Source organism: Silene latifolia, chromosome 1 (genome assembly GCF_048544455.1).
Source record: "Silene latifolia isolate original U9 population chromosome 1, ASM4854445v1, whole genome shotgun sequence".
NCBI lineage: Eukaryota > Viridiplantae > Streptophyta > Magnoliopsida > Caryophyllales > Caryophyllaceae > Silene > Silene latifolia.
Genome location: NC_133526.1, coordinates 35737004 through 35763016, shown reverse-complemented (window position 1 = coordinate 35763016; position 26013 = coordinate 35737004). Strand labels below are relative to the sequence as shown.

Below are 26013 nucleotides of genomic sequence, written 5' to 3'. Positions count from 1 at the left end.
AATTTTGTCAATTTTACAATTTATTAACAAATATACATTATTTACAAATATATACGAAGTAGATATTTCTTTCCCCACACTTAAGACTTACATCGTCCACGATGGAACGAAATGTAGGGGAGAAATGGGAAAAAGAAATAACATCCTTTTGTATTTTTGCTAATTTGTTTCAAAATAAAGAACTTGTTTTTGTATTTTGGGGTTTTTTCGAAATTAAATAACATGTTTTTGATTTTTTTTGGGGCCTCCTCTCCACACTTGCTATATACAACACCCGGTGACGGGGGAAGTGTGGGTGAGAGGCAGAGTAATGAAAAAGAACGTGTTTTTTTGTGTTTTATTGATTTTTTTGAAAATATAAAGGACATATGTTTTATTTTTTTGAATATATGGGATTTCCTCCCACACTTATCTATATACATAGTGTATGGAGGAGATCCGGAATTTAAGATGCGTGTTTTTGTGAAATTTTTAATTTTTTGATTTTTTTGTGGTTTTAAATGGGGATGCAATCCATGAACTAGGCTACATGCAATATTGAAATAACAATGCAAGCTATGCTAAATGAATGCAATTCTTATATGTGACAATATATTACAAAATTGAAATCTAATGCAAGCTTAATGAATGCAACTACACGATCACTAGGCTAAATATATTAAAAGTAATCTAAATGCATATAAAAGGAAATATGAATGAGAGATTTTGGATTAAGGGAGTCATACTCGGCTTTGGATTTGAAAGGGAGCAAAAGTAGGCCAAAAAGAGCCAGGCCATTGAGGAATAATCGTCCTCCTCCTCATCATCATCATTTCCCGATCCGAAGTCGGGTTCCCGGATGAAGTCATCCGTGTTCATGCCCATGGTGGAGTCACCCGCGCCCGTGGTTGTGTCTATGAACAACTCTTGGTTCCCTTCAGAACCACTAGCAAAGTCGGCCTCACCAAAAATGGAGGAGCTCCTCCAAACCATCGAGTATCATTCCCCTCCCCTTGAGTAGAGGTCGGGGTGGGGAAAATCGGGGCGCTAAAGTAATTTGGCCGAATGTTCATGTTGGCGTAGGCAAAGCTCCCGTCCTCCGGGTACCCACCCTCCGGCTCAAGGTAGTAAGAGAGTATGAGGTCGGAAGGATGCTTGTATCGCCTCCTCCGATAGTCATCAAAGATAGGAAATTGCCCCGTAGCTTAGTCGTAATAGATCCTATCCAACCGTTGTTCTATACCACGCCTCTCACTAGCGGCCGTTTGTAAGCCCAACCTCATGTCATTCATAAATGACACCAAGTCTGTGACACCCCCATACTCCGAGTGCCTTACCAGGACCACTCAGGTATAAAGATGACACAATCTCGGTTCCCCGAGGCAATGATAATCATAAGACAATAACGAAACAACATTTAAATAGTATAAGTTTAGTGAATAAATACAATCCAAAACCAACTGCCCAAAATACGGGTTACATGTTCTCAAAACAACTGTCTAATCAACTAAATGAAATGTCTGAGAACTACTCAAGCTACAGCGGAAGACTCTATCATCTGAAGGTGACACATCCCAGCTAGCCCATGTATCTCGACTCACACCTGCTCAACAACTGCTCACCATCCCCGAATGAATCACCATAGTTTTTAAAACAATAAACGAGGTCAGTACTAATCACACAATTTATATAACTCAACAATACAACAAACAGCACAGCTCAATCGTCACAGATATACTCCGAACTCCATCATCAACTCCACAATACTGACTACACACTAAAGTGTGTAGCCCTACCAGAGTACCCATCGCAACAGGTTACTCCTCGCCGCCAGTGGGGGACCGCAGCCATTTCCACCTAAGCCCCGCTCATCTCCGTCGAGCGATAAACCCAATTCCATTAATGTGCACATCCCTTCTGTGGTGGATTCCACAGAAGGCGAATAATGGGCGTGAAGCCACTTCCGCAAGTGACTCCACTCAGCCAGGGACGCACCCCGAAGAACACAGATAGATACAATCAACCACAACTACTATCAACAATCAAAACCAACAACCGTCACAATATTCATATGATAATATTCAATAATCACAAAACACAACCAACACATCATGTGACTAATACCGAGTAGGGAAACCCTACCTGGAATGCAATACAATCAGACAGTCTCAACAGCTGTTATCAAAAGGCCTCCTCTACGAATCCTCCTCCTAACATATAATCATAGAATTACTAACAATCATAAAAGATAACAAAACCCCCAAACCCCCAAATTAGGGTTTAAATAACCTTAACAAAATACCATAAAATCAGTACGTAGAACTTACCCTCGACGCAAGGATCACAAGATTGTAAAGAATGATGAATTCCGACCCTCAAGCTTCGGGATTTGTCAGTAATGCGAAGTACGTAGGTTGCGATCTCTTTTCAAAGTAATTAGGTTTGTAAAAGCGTTTTATGAAAGTGACGGAAAGGTTTAAATACTAATTCGCATTATTAACAAAATCCGACAAAACATTACCCGTTAACCGGGCTGCTCGATCGAGTAACTGACGTACTCGATCGAGTGCCGCCTACTCGATCGAGTACCAAGGCTACTCGATCGAGTACCTTACAGGTCAGAAACTATTTTAAAATGCAAAACACCCTTACTCGACAGAGTAAGGCCCACTCGATAGAGTACCCAGAGGCTCATAAAACCGTAGTATTACAGTCTTCCCTCCTTAAAATGAACTTCGTCCTCGAAGTTCAAACCACAACAAAACAAAGACATACTACTACACTCCCGACACAAGAACCAAAACAAAACTCAATATAAAAGCATGCTACTAACCAAACTCAACCCGACTCAACCACAACAAAACATACCAACACAGCACAAAAAGGGTGTAAGAACTCTTAAAAACTCTTTGCGATCATCTCCTACCCCCCTAAAAGAAACAAGGTTACGTCCCCGTAACCATACATACCTAATAAAAAAGGAAAGGGTAACGCTCTCTCATGGCCTCCTCTGCTTCCCATGTAGCTTTCTCAACCTCGTGGTTAGGCCAAAGGATCTTAAGCAAAACTGTCTCACCACTCCTAGTCTTCCTAACCTTCCGGTCAAGAATCTGCTTAGGCATCTCAAGATAAGACAAGGACTCATCTAGCTCTATGCTCTCTGCCTCTAACACATGTGACGGATCACTCACATACTTGCGCAACTAGGACACATGAAACACATTATGCACTCTCTCCAACGCAGCTGGTAAAGCCAAACGATAAGCAACCTCTCCAACCCTATCTAAGATCTCATAAGGTCCGATGAACTTCTGACTCAACTTGCCTTTCTTCCCAAATCTCATAACCCCACGCATAGGAGACACTTTCAGAAGAACCTTGTCCCCAACCTGAAACTCTATATCCCGGCGATGTAGATTTGCTTAACTCTTTTGCCTATCCTGAGCCGCTCTCATCCTTTCCCTGATCATCTTAATCTGCTCAACCATCTCATGTACCATCTCTGGTCCTAGAACCACTGCCTCAGCACTATCGTCCCAACAAATCGGACTCCTATATCTCCTCCCATATAAGGCCTCAAACGGTGCCATGCCAATACTGGTGTGATAGTTGTTGTTGTAAGAAAACTCAATCAAATCTAATCTCTGTTCCCAGCTACCACCAAAATCCATCACACAAGCTCGTAACATATCCTTAAGAGTCTTGATTGTTCTCTCAGTTTGACTGTCTGTCGCAGGATAAACTGCTGTACTCATCTTCATTGTCGTTCCCAAAGATTCCTGCAACTCTTTCCAAAACTTTGAGATAAACCTCGCATCTCTGTCAGATACTATGTCCTTAGGGACCCCATGTAACTTTAGTACATTCTTCCGATAAGCCACAGCTAATTGTGCCTTAGTCCATGTATCTTTCATTGGCACAAAATGAGCTGACTTGGTCAGTCGATCCACTATTACCCATATCATGTTGTTACCCTGTTGACTCTTCGGCAAACACACGATAAAATCCATAGAAATGGATTCCCACTTCCACTCAGGTACCTCTAAAGACTGAATCTTACCTTGTGGTCGTCGCTGTTCCACTTTAACTCTCTGGCATGTCAAACAACGGGCCACAAACTCAGCTGTCTCTTTCTTCATCCAGGCCACGTAACGTGTTCTTTAAATCCTTGTATAGCTTGTCACCACCTGGATGTACTGAATATGGTGTATAATGTGCCTCTGTCATGATTGTCTTTTTCAGCTCCTCATCATTAGGGACACAGCACCTCCCATCGAACCTCAAACTACCATCTGAATGAATAGAGAATCTGGACACTGTCCCTTTCTCTACTCCAGCTCTCCACTCTACCATCTTAGGATCCAACGCCTGTTTACCTCGAATATCATCATATAGATCAGGCTGCACTGATAAATCTCCCATGGCATCCCCTCTCTGCATCATATGTATCCCAAACTTCCTAACCTCATCTCTCAACCTCATCAAAGATAAAATTGTACAAAAAGAATGTACACTCTTCATGCTTAAAACATCAGCACCAACATTGGCTTTCCCTTCATGGTAGATAATATCCATGTCATAATCGCCAATCAGCTCCATCCACCTCCTCTGTCTCATGTTCAACTCCTTTTGAGTGAAGATGTACTTGAGACTCTTGTGATCAGAAAATACCTTAAAGGTCGCCCCCATAAAGGTAATGTCTCCAAATCTTGAGAGCAAACACTACTGCACCCAACTCTAGATCGTGTGTAGAATAATTCTCCTCATAAGGCTTCAATTGCCTAGAAGCATAGGCAATCACTTTACCGTTCTGCATCAACACACATCCCAACCCATTCTTTGAGGCATCTGTATAAACCTCAAAGTTCTCACTCCCTTCAGGCAATGCTAAGATAGGAGTTGTGGTCAAACGCTCTTTTAATGTCTGGAACGCCGTCTCACAACTCCCATCTCAATGAAACCTGTTCTCTTTCCTCATCAAAGCTGTCATAGGTCTAGCAATCTTGGAGAAATCCTTCACGAACCGTCTATAATATCCAGCTAAACCCAAGAAACTCCTGATCTCAGCAACATTCTTTGGTGCTTCCCACTTGGTCACTGCCTCAATCTTTGTCGGATCCACAGCTACCCCATCCTTAGAGATCACATGCCCCAGAAAAGCAACTCTCTCTAACCAGAACTCACACTTGGACAACTTAGCATATAACTCATGCTCCCTCAATGTCTGCAACACAATCCTCAGATGCTCCTCATGCTCCTCCTTAGTCTTGGAAGAGACCAAGATGTCATCGATAAACACCACCACAAACTTGTCCAAAAAATGACTGAAGATACTGTTCATCAAATCCATAAACACAGCCGGTGCGTTAGATAACCCAAAAGGCATTACCACATACTCATAATGGCCATACCTCGACGTAAAAGTTGTCTTCGGTATGTCCACCTCTCTAATATTCACCTGATGGTACCCCGACCTCAAATCAATCTTGGAAAAGACTGATGCACCACTCAACTTATCAAACAGGTCGTCTATCCTTGGCAAAGGATACTTGTTCTTCACCGTCACTCGGTTGAGCTCCCTGTAATCTATACACAACCTCAAGCTCCCATCTTTCTTCTTCACAAAAAGAACTGGTGCTCCCCACGGTGATACACTAGGTCTAATGTATCCCTTCTCTATCAGATCATCTAACTGCTTCCTGAGCTCCTCCAACTCTTTAGGACCCATCAGGTACGGTGCCTTAGAGATTGCCCCATCCCCGGTTTCAACTCAACCGTGAAATCTATCTCCCTCTTCGGTGGCAACCCCGGAATCTCCTCTAGAAAGACATCTGCAAACTCATCCACCACTGGTATCTGATCAACTATCGGACTCTCTATCCGGTCATCTCTCACATGGCACAAGATCAAAGGACATCCGTTCCTCAGATAGGACTTCACGGTCACAGCTGCAATCAACTTAACTTTGGGTTTGACCACAAATCCACGATAAGACACACTAATGCCCTTAGGACCTCTCAAAGAAACTTTCTTTTGATGACAGTCTATCTTAGCTTTGTACTTTCCTAACCAATCCATCCCGACTATCATCTCAAAACCGTCTAAAGGAAACTCTAGCAAGTCCACTGGTAGATCAACTTGCCCAACTATCATAGATACATCCCTATACAACCTCCCACATGTTATAGACTCACCCGAAGGTATAAAAACTTTCTCACTTACAGACTCATATACCCTCAGACCCAACCGTTTAACATGACTCGAAGATACAAACGACTGAGACGCCCCCGAATCAAAGAAAACAAAGGTATGAATACCGTTAACAAGAAAGGTACCAGTGATAACGTGTGCGTCGCCCTCAGTTGCTTTCTTGTCCATCATATACAGCTTTCCACTGGTCTTTTGTCCACCTCCCTGGACAGTACTGGCTGAAGTGGTCGGCTTAGCACCCGACCCCTGATTGTTGTTGTTGTTCGTAGCTGGTTTCTGATAAGAATTACCGCCATTGCGGTTACCTCCACCCTGGTTGCTCTAACCTCCCCGATTGTTGAGAAATGTGTCCTCAACAATAGTGCGATCACATGATTTAAATATCATTATTAAATCTCATTACAAGAATACGGAAGGGATGATACATAATATATATAGTCAACTGGTCCACACATATCGGTAATGATTGGCTGGTTAGAGTTTGACATTACTATCGTGCGACGGTGGTGACCAGTTGATCCCTTGAGGTCACACCTAAAGGACGATTCCCTTAATTGAAAAAGGTTAATTAATTGTATACCGATACAGATTAATTAATTCCTTAAAATTGAACAAATTATTATAATAAGAGAGAAAAGTGACATCTTATTATAATGTGATTAAATGAGATTTTATTTAGTAATTTAAGAAGTTATATTACTAATATTAATCGGTGTTTGCAAAACACGCGAGATGAGAATGATAAGTTAGTTATAATTACAAGATATTGTGAATTATACTAACTAGTAATTAAATGGCCATTTTATGAGAAAGTAATTTTATATTACTAGTCAATTTGTTAAATAGGATTTATTTAAATTGTAAATGATATTTAATTTGTTAAATATGCATTTTAAATTAAAACATGACATAAGACATGTCACATGTCACATGACATACAGTTGTACAATTGACAAAAATAAAATGGACTCCATATTACAACATGTAAACCGAAATATGGGTGAGCTTGTGAGAAATTTTGTCTTATTCATTTGTCTATGACACTTGATAGTGACTTGACCATGCAAAAGCCTTACACCAATTTGTCTTATGAAGACAAAAAGAAAAAGAAAAATTGGTCCATATACTCCACACCAACCGGTTTTGGTAGAGTGAGTAAGAGGATTTTTCTTATTTTTATCATTCTCTCATGTTTTATGAAAAACAACTACTTCTCTCTCTTGTTCTTCATGAAAATTCATTTTTGTGAATCAAGTTTGTTGAAATCAAACACTAATAATACTAGAAGTAGTATATGAGTATTAGTAATAGATTTTAAGGTAAACTACATTACAAACATCTAGTACATGTTAGTTTGTGGGATTAAGGGATAGTTTTGGGTGCAACTAATTGGAGGGCTTCTATTTTGAGGTCATGTATGTTCATCCAATATTGGAAAGCTCAAGAACTAACAAGAAGGAGATCTTGTTGGTGCCCATTTGACCGAAATTTATTTGGTGAGAAATTGATTTTCTTATCTCTTTTATTTTAGTTTGCATGCATAAGATTTGTAATTAATTTTATGACTAAATTAATTTGTAACATATATGAATATGTTAAATAATGAGATAAAGATTTCCAACAAGCGGTATCATGAGCACAAGGTTATTTGCATGCAAATCGGTTATAGTTTTTCCGAGTTATACGATTAACATATAAAACTTGTAAATTTGTGTTATTATGATATATCACGAAATTAATTTATGCATGTTAAAGTTTCTGATCCGAAAATGTATTTAGGATATTTTGGTTAAATTTATGGATTTTATTATACATTTTATATAATATTGGCATTAAAATGTGATTTTTATGATAAAAATGTCATTTTTGGACGAAAATTAGCTAAACTTCGAATTTTCAAGTGGTTTTTGGATATGTTTTCACATATATTATTTTTAGTTGATATGGAAATTTTCATAATTTTTGGAGTTCTTATGCTCGAAAAATGGATTTTTCATGATAAAAATCGAATTTAAATGAAAAATAGGTTAATATGAGAAATATTTCGAATCTGGTCATAGAAATTTAGTATGTTGTCAGATGCAATTTTAAAAGATGTGTGTAAAATAATAGGCTATATTGAAGTCTTTATGCATGATTTATGAATTTTTGATGAAAAATAGCATAAATAGTGACTTAATTAGTAAATAATTGCTAAAACATACTCCATGACTAAAGAAAAATGTCGCATGTTGCATTTTATTATGTTTTTCAGATATAAAATTGAAAAGTTGATGAATATAATTTTTCTCATGTTTTTATGATTTTTATTGATAAATCCGATAAACCGCAACATAGTTTTTCCGATAATTTTACGAAATTTTAACCTAAGTTTTTGAATATTATGAGTGTCATTGTATTTTTCCAGAATGTTAATAAGTTTAAATTTCAAATTTCAAATTTATTTGGAATTTTCGTGATTTATTTGAAGTTTATAGCATTTCTATTGTAATTTTAAGTCCATTAATGAACAATTTTAAAAAATATGAGTTAATTATAGTCAAGTAATTAGTGAAGACTAATTTTGAGTACTAAGAGGTTAGGGTAATTAACTTGTGCATAAATATGAATTTATGTAATTTTTGTGATTATAAAACGTTGAATCACGCAAATCCGTAAAAACCGTGTAATATACGATATTGGCTCCTTAAAGGCGATTTAGCATAAAATTGGGCATGTTCATACATATTATAATGCTGCATTTTATTTATGATTTTCATAATTTTATTTTTATGTAATTGTAATTTTACTTAGTATGGCCTTAGTTTTTAATTAGTATTACCCGAAATGTATGGGAATATCGATTCGGTTGTAATTTATTGTGATCTCGTATCACCGTTTTGTAATTTAATAGATTTATTTTATTTTAATTACAAATGTATAATAGGAAATTATGTAATTTGTTATGTAATTTATTTATTCCGGAGTTCCTTGAAGACGGTGTCATTCAAGAAGGCGATACATAAAGACGGCGTTACCTCGAGATGCGTGCCACAACCGAAGTTCAAGGGACCAATGGAGTTGGTTTCCGAATATGTAATAGTTAATTAGATTTTCTATTTTAGGAAGGCCATACTAGGATTTTTTTATGCTTTGCATTTTATTTATATGTTGCATGCATCGCTAAATCGCCATAACTAAAACATGCATTATCTTTTTTAATCGAGTTTATCGACCGTGTCAATTAAAATTATCGTAGTTCACCGCTTTAGTTCACTTAAAACGTGATAGATAATAAATTGACATGACCTCTCGCTAAAACAATCAATTGAGACATAGCCTTACCAAAGAGTAGAAACCATGAAAACCTATTTCGTGAGGGAGTGCACTCGGCCACACCGGGGTACAAACCTTGTTACGTAGGGGAAGTGGGTGATAAATGTCTATCCACCGAATTCATGTTGATGAGGGTTTTATCGGCCACACCGTGCCCAAGTTAATGTGGGTTTGGATCATGGACACATTTATTCAAAATTTGGATTGAACTCAACAAAAGTTTTTCGATAAGGGTTTTATCGGCCACACCGTGCCCTTGTTGAATATGTTTTGGGCTAAAGATAAATGTTAATGTAATATTATCGACCAAGAGTTCTAAAAGTAGAATCGATTAAAGCGTTAATCCACCGAGTTATATTGATAAGGGTTTTATCGGTCACACCGTGCCCAAGTTAATATGAATTTGGATCTTGGAATCATTTATCATAGTTGGGTAGAGGTCACTATGTAAATGCTATACTTGTTTACAAGTATTATTATAGCGGTGAATGTGTTAGTTTTCATTATTCCGTTATCATTTTGTTCTATTTCTTTACCACAATTCATATACGATATCATTTCGATTTTTGATTCAAATCTCCATTAAAACATCGTAACTAAAGACAAATATGAATTTGCTTCTAAAACCTCAAATGAACCATTGCTTAGGATCTCTTGTAAAGAGTATAGATTAAAGTTATTCATTATCAAACAGGTTTTTGATTCTTGACTAACACATCTACTTACAATGGATTGTTTTTCATATACTTAATTGAATTAAGTACCTTGAAATGATAAATTGTTTTGGTAATTAGATTTGTTGGAATTCGTAATTGACCAAAGTATCGTAACCACTTCAATGAAAGTTTTAAGACTAAAACGAACAAATGAAGAGTAATCTTCATGAATTCAATTTTGCTTCTCAAAGCAAAAACTCATTGAAATGAGTGGGAGCATTCTCTTAAACCGTTAAGATGAGAATGAGGTTCAAGAAGTAAAGATTATAATGGAATTGATACAAGGTAATGTTAAAAGTAAAGTTGTTGAGAATAACGATACTAAACCTATCAATCCCGACCGATAAAGTTTCCATTGTCTTAAATGTTGGACACTAGAAAGGAAACTACCCCAAGTTATTGAAGAATCAACAAGTTAGTTGTGGGACATCTAATGGGACCTTCTTCTTTAAAAGTTTATTTGATTAAACATAAATTTTGCTAGTACCACTTCGTCAATATTAGAAACCAGTGGAGGTTTTCATCATTGTATTCGACACATAAGATGATTAGAATATGACGACTAGCAACAATAATGTCGAGAGATAGAGTAATTGTGTACTCAATCTAGTTTTTGGATTTAAAGTTGTACTTAATTGTGACTATTAAGTGCATAAATTATAAATAAGAATATAAACTTCTTAAGATACAAAAGAGGTTTTCACTTTTGTGACCCTATACACCACGATTTGATGTATGGTTAGTCCATTATCAAGGTGATAATATTCTAATCCAAACTAGAATGATATATCATGTAGATGATGTAAGACTCAAATTGGTAACCCAAGATTAAACCTTAAATTTTGGAATGATGAACGCAAAGAGTTATCGAGTACTCTTGAAACCATTAGATTGTTAATGGTATATGCGTATCTTGTATTCAAAGCAAGATGTCTCGTGCCTTTTGGTTAAAAGGAGATCGAGGTTGTAAATCATTGATCCAAAATAGGTTGATCATTTTCTTTTACCAACGATTTAGGTTGACACTAATGTGTTCACTTAATAAGGTAAATAGAGAAATCTTTGAAGAAGTTCAAATGTTCAAAGAAGCACGATTTAGTCGTGATGGGATTATCAAAATGAAGACTTTGATATAAGCCAAAGGAAATGTGATATAGTATCACAAGTTAATCTCCCTTATCACGCATTATGGAATAATGTGTGGTTGGATAAGAATTCAAACGCTATTCGATATGGTTTGGATTTCAATCAAGTTACTTTGAGTTACTTGATCCTTTTGGGGATTTTATCATTTTTGTCTAAATCTTTTTTCCACTAAATCTAAAATAAATCATATGAGATATGAAATGGTAGGTTACCATGTTTGTAAGTTTTCAAAAGAAACAAATGCTCATTTTTCCTTATTATAATCACGAGTACACCGGGTTTTGTGGCTCGTGAAGCTGTCTTTCTAAAATACAAGTTTATTTCTAGAAGACAGAGTGGGAGAAAATTATTCAAGAGCCACAAAGAATGTTATGTCGCAAGAAACTGGTCTTTCTTGGCTACATGAGACGTTTTGTGTAAAATATTGTTTCTTTAAAACCTAGGAGGTTAAATTCGTCACTTGTTAAATTTGATGAATTCATGCTACTTTTAAGAAAGTAAAGAGCTTTTAACTTACAAAGAAATTGTTTGATTCAAGTTGATTACTTCTGGAAAGTAATAAACATATGACTTACAAAAGTCACAACTCAATATAAGGCTTAGAGCCATGAAAATCCGAAATAAAAAGGCTTGATTAGTGACAAAGGGTTTTGCACTAATAAAGAGAGATTTCAAAGCTTGATTGGTGGCAAAGTGTTTTGCACTAGTTGAAATGCTTAAGTCTATTTGGATCTTCTTAGGGATTGTGTTTCATTATTATGAAATACATAGCAAGTGAAATCTAGAACCCACTTCTTCAATTAGAAGGAATGTATTCAATACATGTCTTGAGTTATGTAGATTCTTGCAATCCTAAGATAATGTGAAACTTAAGAGAGAATCTTAAGTAGGACATCAATGAGTTGGAATCAATTATTTGATCATGTTATAAAACTTTTCTCGATAAGTCGAGAAGTTGTGTTTATACATGGAGTTTAGTGGGAGTTACGGAAATTTTAATTAGTCTTATATGTGGATGACATATTGATCATTGCGAATGATTTAAGACTTTTGGAGTAATATAATACATCTTGAGTATCCGGATTTATGAAGATAAATCCACATGATATTAGTGTCAATAAGAAGTCGTATGTTGATAAGATTCATGACTAGTTCAATTAAAATTGAACATATTTGATTGATTCCATTTGCTTCCGCTGCCGGATCAATTAAATAAGTAATGATGTATAACACTTCATATACTTTGAGTATGATGAATTGTTTTCAAAATCGAATTTAACTAATCTTTACCAAGTAAGCCATAAAGATTACCCTTAAGCGCTTGCAGAAGCATTAAGGAAGTAAAGCAAAGTGTTTATGATGCAATTTTATGTAAGGGTGTTACACAAGTGACAATTGACAATTGAGATTGCTCATGGTTTCCGACAAAACCATAATCAAAACACATTAGGATGGTTAAGATACCATTGTGGCTATGTTATTTAAGAAATAGATTTTCTAGAATCGTTTTAGGCAATAAAGAACAATGAGAGATATTTATAACGGAAATTGAGTACACTTGCAATCATGAGATGTGCAAGAGAATGAGTCGCGCACACTGTGAAAACAGTGGGAGCTATTCTTAGGCTAGAGGGTCTATATCTTGATTGGATCTCGACACGTACTCAGAAAATTTTGTGATGCAAATGTATACATTACGAAGGAAAACGAGTATGTAGTAAGGTTGAGTAAGGTACAAGAAGTTGATAAAACCTACTAACCAAAGCCTTCTCAAAGGCTGAACATGATGAGTCATGTCATTTCAATTGAATTGAAATGAACAACTACATACAAGATCAAATTAGATTATAGAACATGAAATAGTAATCAGGCATTGACTATTCATATGTGATAATCGCATTTGTCGTTCGAGTTTTACTTTAAAACTCTTTTATTATACTTTGTTACATCCAAACGGGTTGTAGAGACAACATTGAACCCCGTTAAAGTGAACCTGGATTAACATAGTATTAGCCCATAGTCGCTTGTATGAGGTGAAGTCTCGAAGTGACTAGAGTGTGATGCGATTGATGGCAAGTTCAAGTGCCATAGTGTCATGTGAGATGACTAGTCGATCACATAGGCAGACTGTTAGGAACACTTTATCGGGCAGTGACCGCTTATAGAGTTCTGGCAAATTTATATAGCCTGGTCGTGGCGAGAGCTACTATAGTATCCTAATGAGTCGATTCTTTTGACTAAAGACTGTTCGCCTAAGGTGGCACAGTTTCAGATTAACTTTGATTTGTGTTACTACGACCATCGTAAATGGGGTCAAATGGGCATATTTTGGGTTAAGATGGCTGTGGCTAGTCGAAGGGAATAAGTGCGATAGGAATTGTCCACCCCCTTGTCAGGGTTAAAACAATATCTCAGGGCCACTCGAGGAGTAATGAACTGGAAATGCGTGGCCACGCTCGGAAGGTATCTATGATAGATAAATCCGGTCAATCAGTTATTCTCCAGATAGATTTTAAGGTAAACTACATTACAAACATCTAGTACATGTTAGTTTGTGGGATTAAGGGATAGTTTTGGGTGCAACTAATTGGAGGGCTTCTATTTTGAGGTCATGTATGTTCATCCAATATTGGAAAGCTCAAGAACTAACAAGAAGGAGATCTTGTTGGTGCCCATTTGACCGAAATTTATTTGGTGAGAAATTGATTTTTTTATCTCTTTTATTTTAGTTTGCATGCATAAGATTTGTAATTAATTTTATGACTAAATTAATTTGTAACATATATGAATATGTTAAATAATGAGATATAGATTTCCAACAGTTAGACCATGACCCAGCCGGTCTATTGCTCGCATAACTCTGTGTCGGCCCCTGAGAATAGATCCCCTGAGCCGATCTCTGAAAAGCTCCCTGTACACTCGTGCACTCATGTCTCTTGTGGCCTTCACCGCCACAACCAAAGCAGGTCATCCCCCAACTACCACTACCGCTCCCACGGCCACGCCCAAAGGAAGCCCAAAGATCGAACCCCGAGCGTAAGAAAACGCTCTAGCCTGATTGTGGTTGCCTTTCTTGTAATTAGATTGGCCACCACCCTCACTCTCCGCCTTTCTTTTCTCACCTCCTCTCTCTCGGGCCATCTCCACCAACCTCTCAGCTCTCCCAGCCCTCTCATAAGCTTCCTTAACATCAGTAAGGACTCCCACGGGTAACTTGTCCATAATCCTGGGGGTCAACCCCCTCTCAAATCTCAGCGCTAGGTTCTCCTAACTCAAACCCATGTCCTTAGCATATCTAGACTTCTCATTAAACTGCTTGTAGTACTCAGCAACCGACATATCAGATGTCATCCTAAACCCATCAAACTCCTCCCTCAGCTTACTCCTCACATGCTCAGGTACAAACTCTCTCCTCATAGCCCTCCGGAACTCTTCCCAAGGTATAGTAGGCAGGCCCTGCTTCGCATACATCACTCTAGCACTCGCTTTCACCTTGTCCCACCACTCACCAACCGCTTCCCTCAAGTAGAACGCAGCTTGTTCTACTTTCATCTCATCAGGACAATGTACCAGATCCAAAATGTTTTCCATCTCACGATGCCAATTGTCAAGAAGAATTGGCTCCCCGGTCCCCTTATACTCTTTTGGGTTAAACCTCGCTATATAAAGACTGATCTTAGAGTGATCAACCTCCTTATCCTTCCCCACTCTCTTTAGGGCCTCCGTAAGAGCATCTTGATGCTCCAACATCTTAACTATATCGACAATGTTCATGCTCTCGGCTCTCGCATACAAAGCGGTTTTCTTTGGCGGCATCTTGAAACTATATAAGAAAAGGTAGATATAAACATACATACCATAACCCAAAACACGAAAACAACCTGCCCAGAACCCACTCGATCGAGTGCCCAAAACCTACTCGATCGAGTAGAGGCTACTCGATCGAGTGCCCAACGTACTCGATCGAGTGCCCCGACTCCAGACCCAAAACAGACCTTCTGATCTCTAACATACTCGACCGAGCAGACTAGCCACTCGATCGAGTGACCCCCTACTCGATCGAGTGCCCCTATGTACTCGATCGAGTACCCAAAAACACGGTTCTGATCATGAAAACGTCAAAATACCCACTCGATCGAGTCAAACCCACTCGATCGAGTACCTCACGTACTCGATCGAGTGCCCCCCCCCGTTATTATGTCACATAACCCAACATACTATGCAACTTCATAATCTCAACATTATAATATAACTACGCATGCAATTATATGCAATTCCTCATACAATCAACAAAAGAATCTACTTCATGTTATTAAAGGCCACAAAATAAACAACCATCATGCTTCTTTATGCAAACCAACATATAAACACACCCCACCAACTTCCAACTCTTCGATCACAATTTCAATCCTCCACTCCCAACATCCAACAACTCACAACATATACCGTCACTTTCACATATAAACTGACAGACACCACATACGACCTTAACATATACCCCCCATGTGACCGGTTCAAAATTGTAGGGCGAGTTCGCGACTTTAGGACGTCTCCCAAGCCTTTGCATTAGCTCCTACAACCTTTACCTCTCGTTCATTTTAATTGACTCCCTATGTTCATTATATTCATTAGTTACAGGTTTCAGGATCGTCTCTTTGATACGACTTTGTGACACCCCCATACTCTGAGTGCCTTACCAGGACCACTCAGGTATAAAGATGACACCATCTCGGTTCCCTGAGGCAATGATAATCATAAGACAATAACGAAACAACATTTAAATAGTATACGTTTAGTGAATAAATACAATCCAAAACCAACTGCCCAAAATACGGGTTACATGTTCTCAAAACAACTGTCTAATCAACTAAATGAAATGTCTGACAACAACTCAAGCTACAGCGGAAGACTCTATCATATGAAGCTGACACATCCCAGCTAGCCCATGTATCTTGACTCATACCTGCTCAACAACTGCTCACCATCCCCGAATGGATCACCACAGTTTTTAAAAACAATAAACGGGGTCAGTACTAATCACACAATTTATATAACTCTACAATACAACAAACAACACAGCTCAATCGTCATAGATATACTCTGAACTTCATCATCAACTCCACAATACTGACTACACACTAAAGTGTGTAGCCCTGCCAGAGTACCCATCGCAACAGGTTACTCCTCGCTGCGAGTGAGGGACCGCAGCCGTTCCCACCTAAGCCCCGCTCATCTCCGTCGAGCGATAAACCCAAATCCATTAATGTGCATATCTCTTCTGTGGCGGGTTCCACAAAAGGCGAATAATGGGCGTGAAGCCACTCCCGCAAGTGACTCCACTCAGCCAGGGACGCACCCTGAAGAACACAGACAGATACAATCAACCACAACTACTATCAACAATCAAAACCAACAACCGTCACAATACTCGTATGATAATATTCAACAATCACAAAGCGCAACCAACACATCATGTGACTAATACTGAGTAGGGAAACCCTACCTGGAATGCAATACAATCAGACGGTCTCAACAGCTGTTATCAAAAGGCCTCCTCTACGAATCCTCCTCCTAACATATAATCATACTATTATTAACAATCATAAAATATAACAAAACCCCCAAACCCCCAAATTAGGGTTTAAATAACCTTAACAAAATACCATAAAATCAGTACGTAGATCTTACCCTCAACGCAAGGATCACAAGAATGTAAAGAATGATGAATTCCGACCTCCCAAGCTCCGGGATTTGTCAATAATGCGAAGTACGTAAGTTGCAATCTCTTTTCAAAGTAATTAGGTTTGTAAAAGCGTTTTATGAAAGTGACGGAAAGGTTTAAATACTAATTCGCATTATTAACAAAACCCGACAAAACATTACCCGTAAACCGGGCTACTCGATCGAGTAACTGACGTACTCGATCGAGTGTCGCCTACTCGATCGAGTACCAAGGCTACTCGATCGAGTACCCTACAGGTCAGAAACTATTTTAAAATGCAAAACACCCTTACTCGACAGAGTAAGACCCATTCGAAAGAGTACCCGGAGGCTCATAAAACCGTAGTATTACAAAGTCGGAGTGGAGCGGGGTTGGTTGAGGAGGTTGGTAAGAAGAGGATCCTTCACCAAATTGAGGATTCCACGAGTTGGATTGAAAGACAGAGGGAGTAGGCATCATGAACCGGAGATTGGACTCGGTTTGAGTCGGATTATCCCTCCCATAGGTGATAGGATGCTCTAGGGGAGGATGGAATGGGTCTTCCTCTGCTTCAATTTCGAGGAGATAATCATCTTGATCGGGCTTAATTTTCATTTTGTTTGCATTTGGAAGCGGGATGGATTTCCGCTTTTGGACTTGGTAATAGTCAATGCCGTCGAAGGGATTTTGCTTGATCCATTCAAGAGATTTTCTCATGTAGTCCTTTGTGATGTAGGTATCCCCGAGTACCCAATTCATGGGGGATAAGTCCACCGGTCGGTCAAGACTTTTGGCTATGCTGGTGATGATGCCACCCACGTGAAGGGGGGCCATTTGCCCCGGGGATTTAGCCAATTTGGCTAGGTGGAGTGCCATATGGTGAGAAATGTCAATTTTATAGGGTTTCGGTTACGTGAACAAATAGGAGCCCAAAATTTCAAGCTCGACAACCCGAAACACCCAAGGCTCATCGACGGCAAAAACAGTACACCCCATAAATCGATGTCATATTCTCATGGGTGCATTATGACAATAAGTAGCCGGTCTTTTTGTACCATTTTTATCCTCTAGCCCCGAAATAGCTTTCCATACTCGCTCAAAATGAAAGGTGTCGGGTGCCTTGTATGAAGGGACATTTTCTAACCCGAAAATATTTGCAAGTCGGTCAAGGGAGATAGTGTGGTCGTGATTCATAAGACGAAAATGGAGTTGGGAGACCATACCGGTTCCTCTATCCTTGTCTAAACGCGAGCTAATAAAAAATTCCCATGTAATGCGGAGGTATGTCTGCTCATGCATATTATACATTCCCTTCATACCGACTCCCTTAAACAAAGCTTCCCTTTATTTTTCTAAACATAGGTTTCTCATTGATGCGCGATAAATAAACCTAGTCGGGGTAAGGGGAATTGCTTGAAGAGGATAAATTTACCTTTTTTAGTTTGATTGCAAACTCAACGTCCGGAAAATCGGGATCCGGGTTGGTATCATTGGCTGCCGCCTCAACAAGTTGTTGTTGTCCCCTAGCAAGGTCGCCTCTTATTCGATTTCCCGCCGTTGATGAAGAAAAAGGGAGGTTAGTGATGAAGTAGGGTGGTGGATTGGGTGATTGTGGAAGGTAAGGAGAGGATTTGGGTTTAGGAGAGGGAAACGGGTGTTTTTAGAGAGTGGAAAACTGAAAAAAATTATGAGGGAAATAAGGGGATTTTCGTGTAATATTGTGTGCTGACGGGGATCTGTACCATTGGCGGCACGGCTTTCGGTCCACCGGCAGGGAGTCCATGCCCTTTGAATTCAATTTTTTCGAAAATTTTTTTGTCAACAAACGTCTCGCTACCGGTGGGGGCACCGGCTGCCGGTCCACCGGTAGGGAGCTCTTTCTCTTCTCCTTTGCAGCTTTTGTTCAGCAATCTTGTGTTCTCTGCCGGTGAGCCGGCTGCCGGCCTACTGGCAGGGAACACGCTTTCCTTCATTTTTTTCGTTTTTCCCTTGGTGACAGGTTTCCCTGCCGGTGGGCTGGCTACCGGCCTGCCGGTAAGGAGATCTCCTACTTCATTTTCTTTCAATTTTCAGCATAGATGTGCTCTCTGCCGGTGAGCCGGCTGCCGGCAGGGAGCACCCTTTCCTTCAATTCTTCATATTTTCAATAATTCCCAAATTTGCTCGCTGCCAGTGGAGGCACCGGCTGTCGGTCCACTAGCAGGGGAGCACTGTACATGAAATTCCTTTCTTTTCTTTTCTTTCTTTTTCACTTAATTATTGCCCATAAAAACCCGACTCCCTCATTTGCCCAATTTTTCATGTTTTCCACTTTCAAACCGACGCATCATGTCGAGCATCGAGGCAAGTGAGGGGTCCCATTACGCAATCCAATGTACCAATTATGACGCTTCCTATGTCTCTCATTATCTAACTAAATGCATGTTATATATAAATGGTGGTTCTTGTGGCACTCCACCAAACCATTTCTTGTTCAATTTTGAGATTACTCATCCCCCAAGGATGGGGGGGTCTTCCAAGTCAATTTCATCTTAGGTCTCGATGGGTTGACCCTCATAAAAGTACTTCACTCGGTGTCAATTCACCTTGAAGCATTCACCTTTACTATTCTTCAATTTAAATGATCCATATGAAAACACGGTCACTACTTCAAAGGGTCCCGACCACCGGGACCTCAACTTCCCGGGAAATAATTGGAACCGGGAGTTAAAGAGTAGTATCTTGTATCCTACAACGATTTCCTTCCTTGTGATCTTTGAGTCATGCCATTGCTTGGTCCGCTCCTTGTAGAGTTTAGCATTTTCATAGGCATCCATCCTCAACTCATCAAGTTCACTGAGTTGAAGGAACTGCTTATTCCCCGCGGCATCCAAATCATAGTTGAGCTCCTTAAGAATCCATCTTGCTCTATGCTCTAACTCAAGGGTAGATGGCAAGACTTGCCAAATACCAAGCGATAAGGGGTGGTGCTAATTGGGGTTTTGTAAGCGGTTCTTAGAGCCCATAACACGTCATTGAGTTTGACACTCTAATCTTTTCTAGACTTATTCACAACCCGCTCCAAAATAGCCTTGATTTGTCGATTCGATACTTCCACTTGCCCGTTGGTTTAGGGGTGGTATGCAAGATCTACTTTGTGCCGGACACCGTACTTTTTAAGTAGAGAGTAGATGGTGCGGTTGATGAAATGTGACCCACCATCACTTATAACGGCTCGAGGCACTCCAAAGCTGGAGAAAATGTAATCTTTGAATAGCTTGGTCACTACTTTTGAATCATTGGTAGGGGCGGCTATTACTTCAATCCATTTGGACACATAGTCCACCGCAACCAAGATGTATTGGTTGCCAAATGATGATGGAAACGGTCCCATGAAATCCACGCCCCATACATCGAAGAGCTCTACTTCCAAAATGTTGTTGAAAGACATTTCATCTCTTCTTCCAATATTACCTCTATTTTGACAAGAATTGTATGAGTGAACCATGGCATAAGCATATTTGAATAGAGAGGGCCAATAGAATCCACAATGAAGAACCCGGGCTTGGGTCCTAGAGGTGGACAAATGCCCTCCATATGTAGTAGCATGGCAAGCTTGAAGGATAGTTTGACCTTCTTCTTGAGTGACACATCTTTGATAAATTCCATCATCGCATCTTCTATATAAGAAATGATCTTCCCATACATATCTCGTAGACGCATATCTCAACTTCTTCCTAGCTTGGTTGTCAAGTTCTTCCGGGATAAATTTTTTTTTTATTTTTGGTAAAAGGTAAATATATTAAAAAGGGTAAAAAATGTCAGTTACAGCTCAACAACTACAAAGAATACATGTCATGATAAAGAATGGACTAGCCTATACAAAGATATACAATTACATAGCAAGGTAAGCTAACCATTCTAAATCACGTTTAAAAATTCTACCAGTATTACAAGCCCAAAATCTATTAATAACATCCTTCAATACTCACTTGACAAACACTCCAGGGTACAGAACAAACAGATCAACTCGAGCTTTGTTCCTTGCATTCCAGATAGCATAAACTAATCCAACAGACAGAGCACATGTGATTTTCCTTTGCAACTTACTCCTACCATTTCCACGCTTAAACCAACCAGCCAAATCAGAGATAGGAAAAGATATTTTCAGGGATTGCTGAAGACTGAGAACACACTTCTTGCTATAGCAACAGTCAAAGAAAAGGTGATCATGAGATTCAACTACCATTCCACAAAGAAAACAAGTAGGGTCAACCTGTATACCCATCCTAATCAGTCTATCCTTGGTCAAGAGCCGTTTGTGCATAGTAGCCCAATAGATGAAAGAAGTTTTAGGAATGTTGAGGTCATTCCAGCAAACATATCTCCAGGGGACAGTAGCCAAAGAAGGTCTGAGCCAGGAATAGCCATCTTTCACTTTGTAACCTTTATCATCACCTAGCCATTTACCAGCCATATCTCCAGGAGCAAAAATTTCATAGTATGGGCAATTTTCTTCCAGGACCAGCTGCAATCTGGGGGAGGATCATAGCATGTCCAATCTATGCCTTTCATATAAACGTGATTAACCCATTTGACCCATAAATGGTCCTTTTTAGAGGCTATCCACCAAATGCATTTTCCTAATAGAGCCTTATTACAAATCTTAGAAGCTTTAATATTAAGTCCTCCTTCCTCTTTAGGGGTTCAGCAGGTGTCCTATTTCACATTGGGGTTTTTCAGATAAGTGTCTTTCCCACCCCAAAGAAAATTACGACAGAGAGCATCCACCTTGTTGATAATACCATTAGGAATAAGGAAGACTGAGGCCCAGTAAGAGTGCATATTAGTTAAAACAGAGCTGACCAAAGTCAGCCTACCAGAGTAAGATAAATGTCTTGCCCCCCAAGCTCTAATCTTTGAAGTAATTTTGTCAATCAGCTTCATACCATCATTCTTTGTCATTTTTTTAGAAGAAATAGGAATACCCAGATACTTGAAAGGAAGAGGACCCCTCTTAAATCTAGAGACTAGAAGAATCTCATCAATAAAATTGTGAGGCACTCCACTAAAATAAATATCAGACTTATCATTATTAAGAGTCAACCCAGAAGCCTTAGAAAATGTGGCAAAAGCCCTCAACAGCCACATATCCTTTGGAAAACATCAGTAAATCATCAGCAAAAAGAAGATGGTTCAATTTCAAAGGCTTACACATTGGATGGAAATTGAAAGTGGGTTGTTGTCCAATCACATTTAAAATACGAGACAAGTAATCCATACAAAGAGTAAAAAGAAGAGGGGATAATGTATCACCCTGTCTAACCTCTACTGCCTTTGAAGAAGCCAAAAGTATTGCCATTTAAAGAAAGAGAGTATGAAGGGGAGGTGACACATTCCATAATTAAGGCAATGAATTGAGTAGGAAAATTAAGGCCATGAAGCATACTAGATAATAAATCCCACTCCACACTATCATAAGCTTTCCTTAAATCAATTTTGATAAGACAACGAGGGGAGGAATATTTTCTATTGTATTGTCTAACAAGATCTTGACAAATAAGCACGTTTTCAATAATATTCCTTCCTTTAATGAACCCCCTTTGATTAGGGCAGATTAAATCAGGAAGGACATCCCCAAGTCTAGCATAAAGGATTTTAGTTATACACTTGTAAATAGTGTTACAGCAGGCAATAGGTCTAAACTCCATGACATAAGTAGGGTTAGAAGTTTTTGGTATGAGGGTTATATTTATGGCATTAAGCTGTTTGAGAAGCTTACCATTTTGAAAGAAATTACAAACAGCAGTGCTAACATCCACCCCAATGATATCCCATGAGTCTTTAAAAAATTGGCTAGAATAGCCATCAAGGCCAGGAGATTTGTTGGGGGGGAATAGAGAAAAAACAGTCTCTCACCTCCTCAGGACTAACAGGATTGAGTAAAAGGGAAATATGCTAGTCAGTAATGAGCTTACCTGTCCTCACAGTAGGATAATGGACCTTCTGAACAGGTTTGTTAGTCCCCAATAACGAGATATAATAATCAAGGAAAGCTTTCTCAATGGAAGAAGGATCAAAATGAGTAATACCATTCATATCCTTAATCTGCAGAACCTTATTCTGAGTAATCCTAGCTTTAATATTCCTATGATAGAAGGCAGTGTTTGCATCCCCTTCTCTAAGCCAGTCAGTCTTTGCTTTTTCTTGGAGGAAGCTAAACCTAGCAGTATGAAGTTCAGAATAAAACTTAGCAGCCTCCTTTTCTGGTTGAAGAAGGGACAAGTCTTCTGCATGATTGTGCATAAGAGTCTGAATGTGATCAAGTTGTTGTCTAGCCACCTCAGTAGATTTCTCAATATCAGAGTACTTGTTCTTGTTCAAGTTCTTCAAAGAATATTTCAGCTTTTATAATTTCTGGACCACCTGAAACATAGGGATACCAGCAACACCTTTATCCCAAACTGATCTAATAATATTCTGAAAATTAGAATCCTTTCCCCACATATTGAAGTATCTGAAAGATGTTTTCCTGAGTTGAGGGGCCTTCCTTCTATAACAGATCATGGAAGAGTGATCAAATAGATCCTCATTCATAAAATAAGAGTAGCTATCTGGATATAAAACCATCCATTCATTGTTGACAAGGCATCTATCAATACGTGAGAATACTCTAGTGGCAGGGTCTTGTTTATTGTTCCAAGTGAAGAAGGAGCCCTGGGCATTAATATCCACAACATCACACTAGTCTACACATTGTCTGAAGTCAGAAATTTAACTCCAGAGAACAGTCCTACCTATCCTTTCATTATAATTTAACAGAGAGTTAAAGTCTCCACAGATACACCAAGGAAGAGAATTTGTACCCTTAATCAGTCTCAACTCCTCCCAAAGACCTTTCCTACCATCCTCATCATTGAATCCATAAAAAGTAGTAAATAAAAAAGAGATCACCAGTAGAATTTTCTGTAACTTTCACAGTAATTTGTTGAGCTGAAGAAACTAAGAAAGAAATGTTGAAAACCTGAGGATCCCAGATGATCAAAACTCTTTCTTTAGGATGATGCAGATTATTATTCATACCAGACCAAGAAGAACCCAAATTATTAAGGACACTAGTAAAATCTTGAGTCTTAATCTTAGTTTCCACTAAAACAAAAAGACCTACTTTATTCTGATGCAAAAACCATTTCACATCAGCTTGTTTATTAGGTTTATTAATACCTCGTACACTCCAGCAACCAATATTATCCATTATTGATAAAAGGTGAAACAACTAGACCACCATTCTTTTCTGGACTACCCTTGGGTGACACCACATCAGCATAAGAAACATCAAGAACCCTAGGAGATTGATGTTCTTGACGTACCAGTTGAATAATAGGACTTGTAGTTATTATGGCACTAGAATTGTGAAAAGTAGGACCACCAAAAAAATGGGAAAGTTAGTGAGAGAAATCTCTGACTTCTCTCTAGTTTAATTAGGATTTCTCTGCAATATGGCTAGGAAATCTAAACCTAAATCACGACTTCCCCAAATTAAACAAAAAATTCGATCAAAAGCAAAGCTTCGTCTCTCTTTTAGTAATCTTTCTAGTATCAATTTAGACGATTCCATGGATCCCTCTCAATCTGCTGTGAAAGTTGTGCCACAATCCTCCGATACGAAGAGTACCAAATCCGTCAATGATATGATGGAAATCCCCTCTATTGATTTGGATGGAATTGTGGATAGTGCTACTAGTCATGTTACGTCTGATAAGGAGAACGTTGTTGCTGAAGAGGAAGAAGAGACAATTGAAAATCCTGATGAGTCTTAGAAGGTGGATGCTGTTGAAGAAGGGGAATGGACCCAGGTCACTGGTAGGAAACGTTCTCGTTCTGCAGTAAGTTCCCCCTCTCCTTCTCCTAGTCCTCTTTTACAAGTTACTCTTGAAGATGTTCAACCTGAGCTTGAGTATTGGTCTATTGTGGTCATATGTTATGTGTTAGGAGGGAACCCTCTCATGGTCACTTCTGTCAGGTTTTATTCAACGTCTATGGGGTAAATATACGTATGATAAGATCTCATTTCTTCCTAATGGGGTCTTTATTGTGCGCTTTCCTACCATGGAGTGTAAGAATCTTGTGCTGAAACAAGGTTTCTCCATGTTTAACAACAAACCGTTGGTAGTAAAGCCGTGGACTGAAAATGCTTCCTTGGCCAAAGAAAAATTTAAAAATGTTCCTATCTGGATACGCCTATGTGGTCTGGGGTTGAAATTCAGGGGTGAAAAGTGTCTGGCTAAGTTTGGGGGTTTATTTGGGAAATTTATGCGTATTGATGGCCCTACCAAGGATAAAACTCGTCTGGGTTATGCTCGCCTTATGGTGGAAGTTCAGGTGGGTCAGGATCTACCAGACAAAATCTTTTTTAAGAATGAAAAAGGGACTGAAATCAGTGTGTTGGTGGAGTATGAATGGAGACTAGATATCTGTGACCTTTGTAAAGGTATTGGTCATACCAAAAATATGTGTAAGAAACCAACACCTGCACCAGTTACCCCTGTTGTGAGGAAAACCACTCAAGTGTGGAGGCCTATTATCAGAGACCCACCTTTCGGGATAAAGTTATAGCTCAAGTAGTTAGCTATATCCGCATACCAAGGGTCGAAGTGCGTGATAGCTAAGATAGAGTCATCGGGCAACCACTCATCAATGGAGATTCCATCATCATCATCCCCTCGGGATTCTCTAGTCATCAATCTTGATAAATGATCCGCAACAAGATTCTCGGACCCCGGTTATCCTTGATTGTGACATCGAACTCTTGTAACAACAATACCCAACGAATCATCCTTGGCTTAGCATCCTTCTTGACCATAAGTTGCTTGATGGCGGTGCGATCCATGTAGACAATGACTTTGGAACATATGAGGTCAGGGCAGAACTTCTCAAAAGCATACACCACCGCCAACATTTCTTTCT

The 26013-nt window shown here is 39.0% G+C and overlaps 2 protein-coding genes across 2 annotated transcripts; one reads left to right on the top strand and one right to left on the bottom strand.

Annotated features, from left to right (window-relative positions):
* Positions 1-21034: 21034 nt before the first annotated feature.
* On the bottom strand, positions 21035-24301 carry LOC141643988 (uncharacterized). The gene is made up of 6 exons (XM_074453407.1): positions 24001-24301; positions 23473-23660; positions 23025-23421; positions 22593-22888; positions 21913-22200; positions 21035-21574 (listed from the first exon to the last, which is right to left on the bottom strand). The coding sequence occupies exons 1-6, from the start codon at positions 24299-24301 to the stop codon at positions 21035-21037; spliced, it is 2010 nt and encodes a 669-aa protein (XP_074309508.1).
* Positions 24302-25155: 854 nt separating this feature from the next.
* LOC141643982 (uncharacterized) lies at positions 25156-25662 on the top strand. Its single transcript, XM_074453396.1, has one exon. The coding sequence runs from the start codon at positions 25156-25158 to the stop codon at positions 25660-25662; it is 507 nt and encodes a 168-aa protein (XP_074309497.1).
* Positions 25663-26013: the final 351 nt, after the last annotated feature.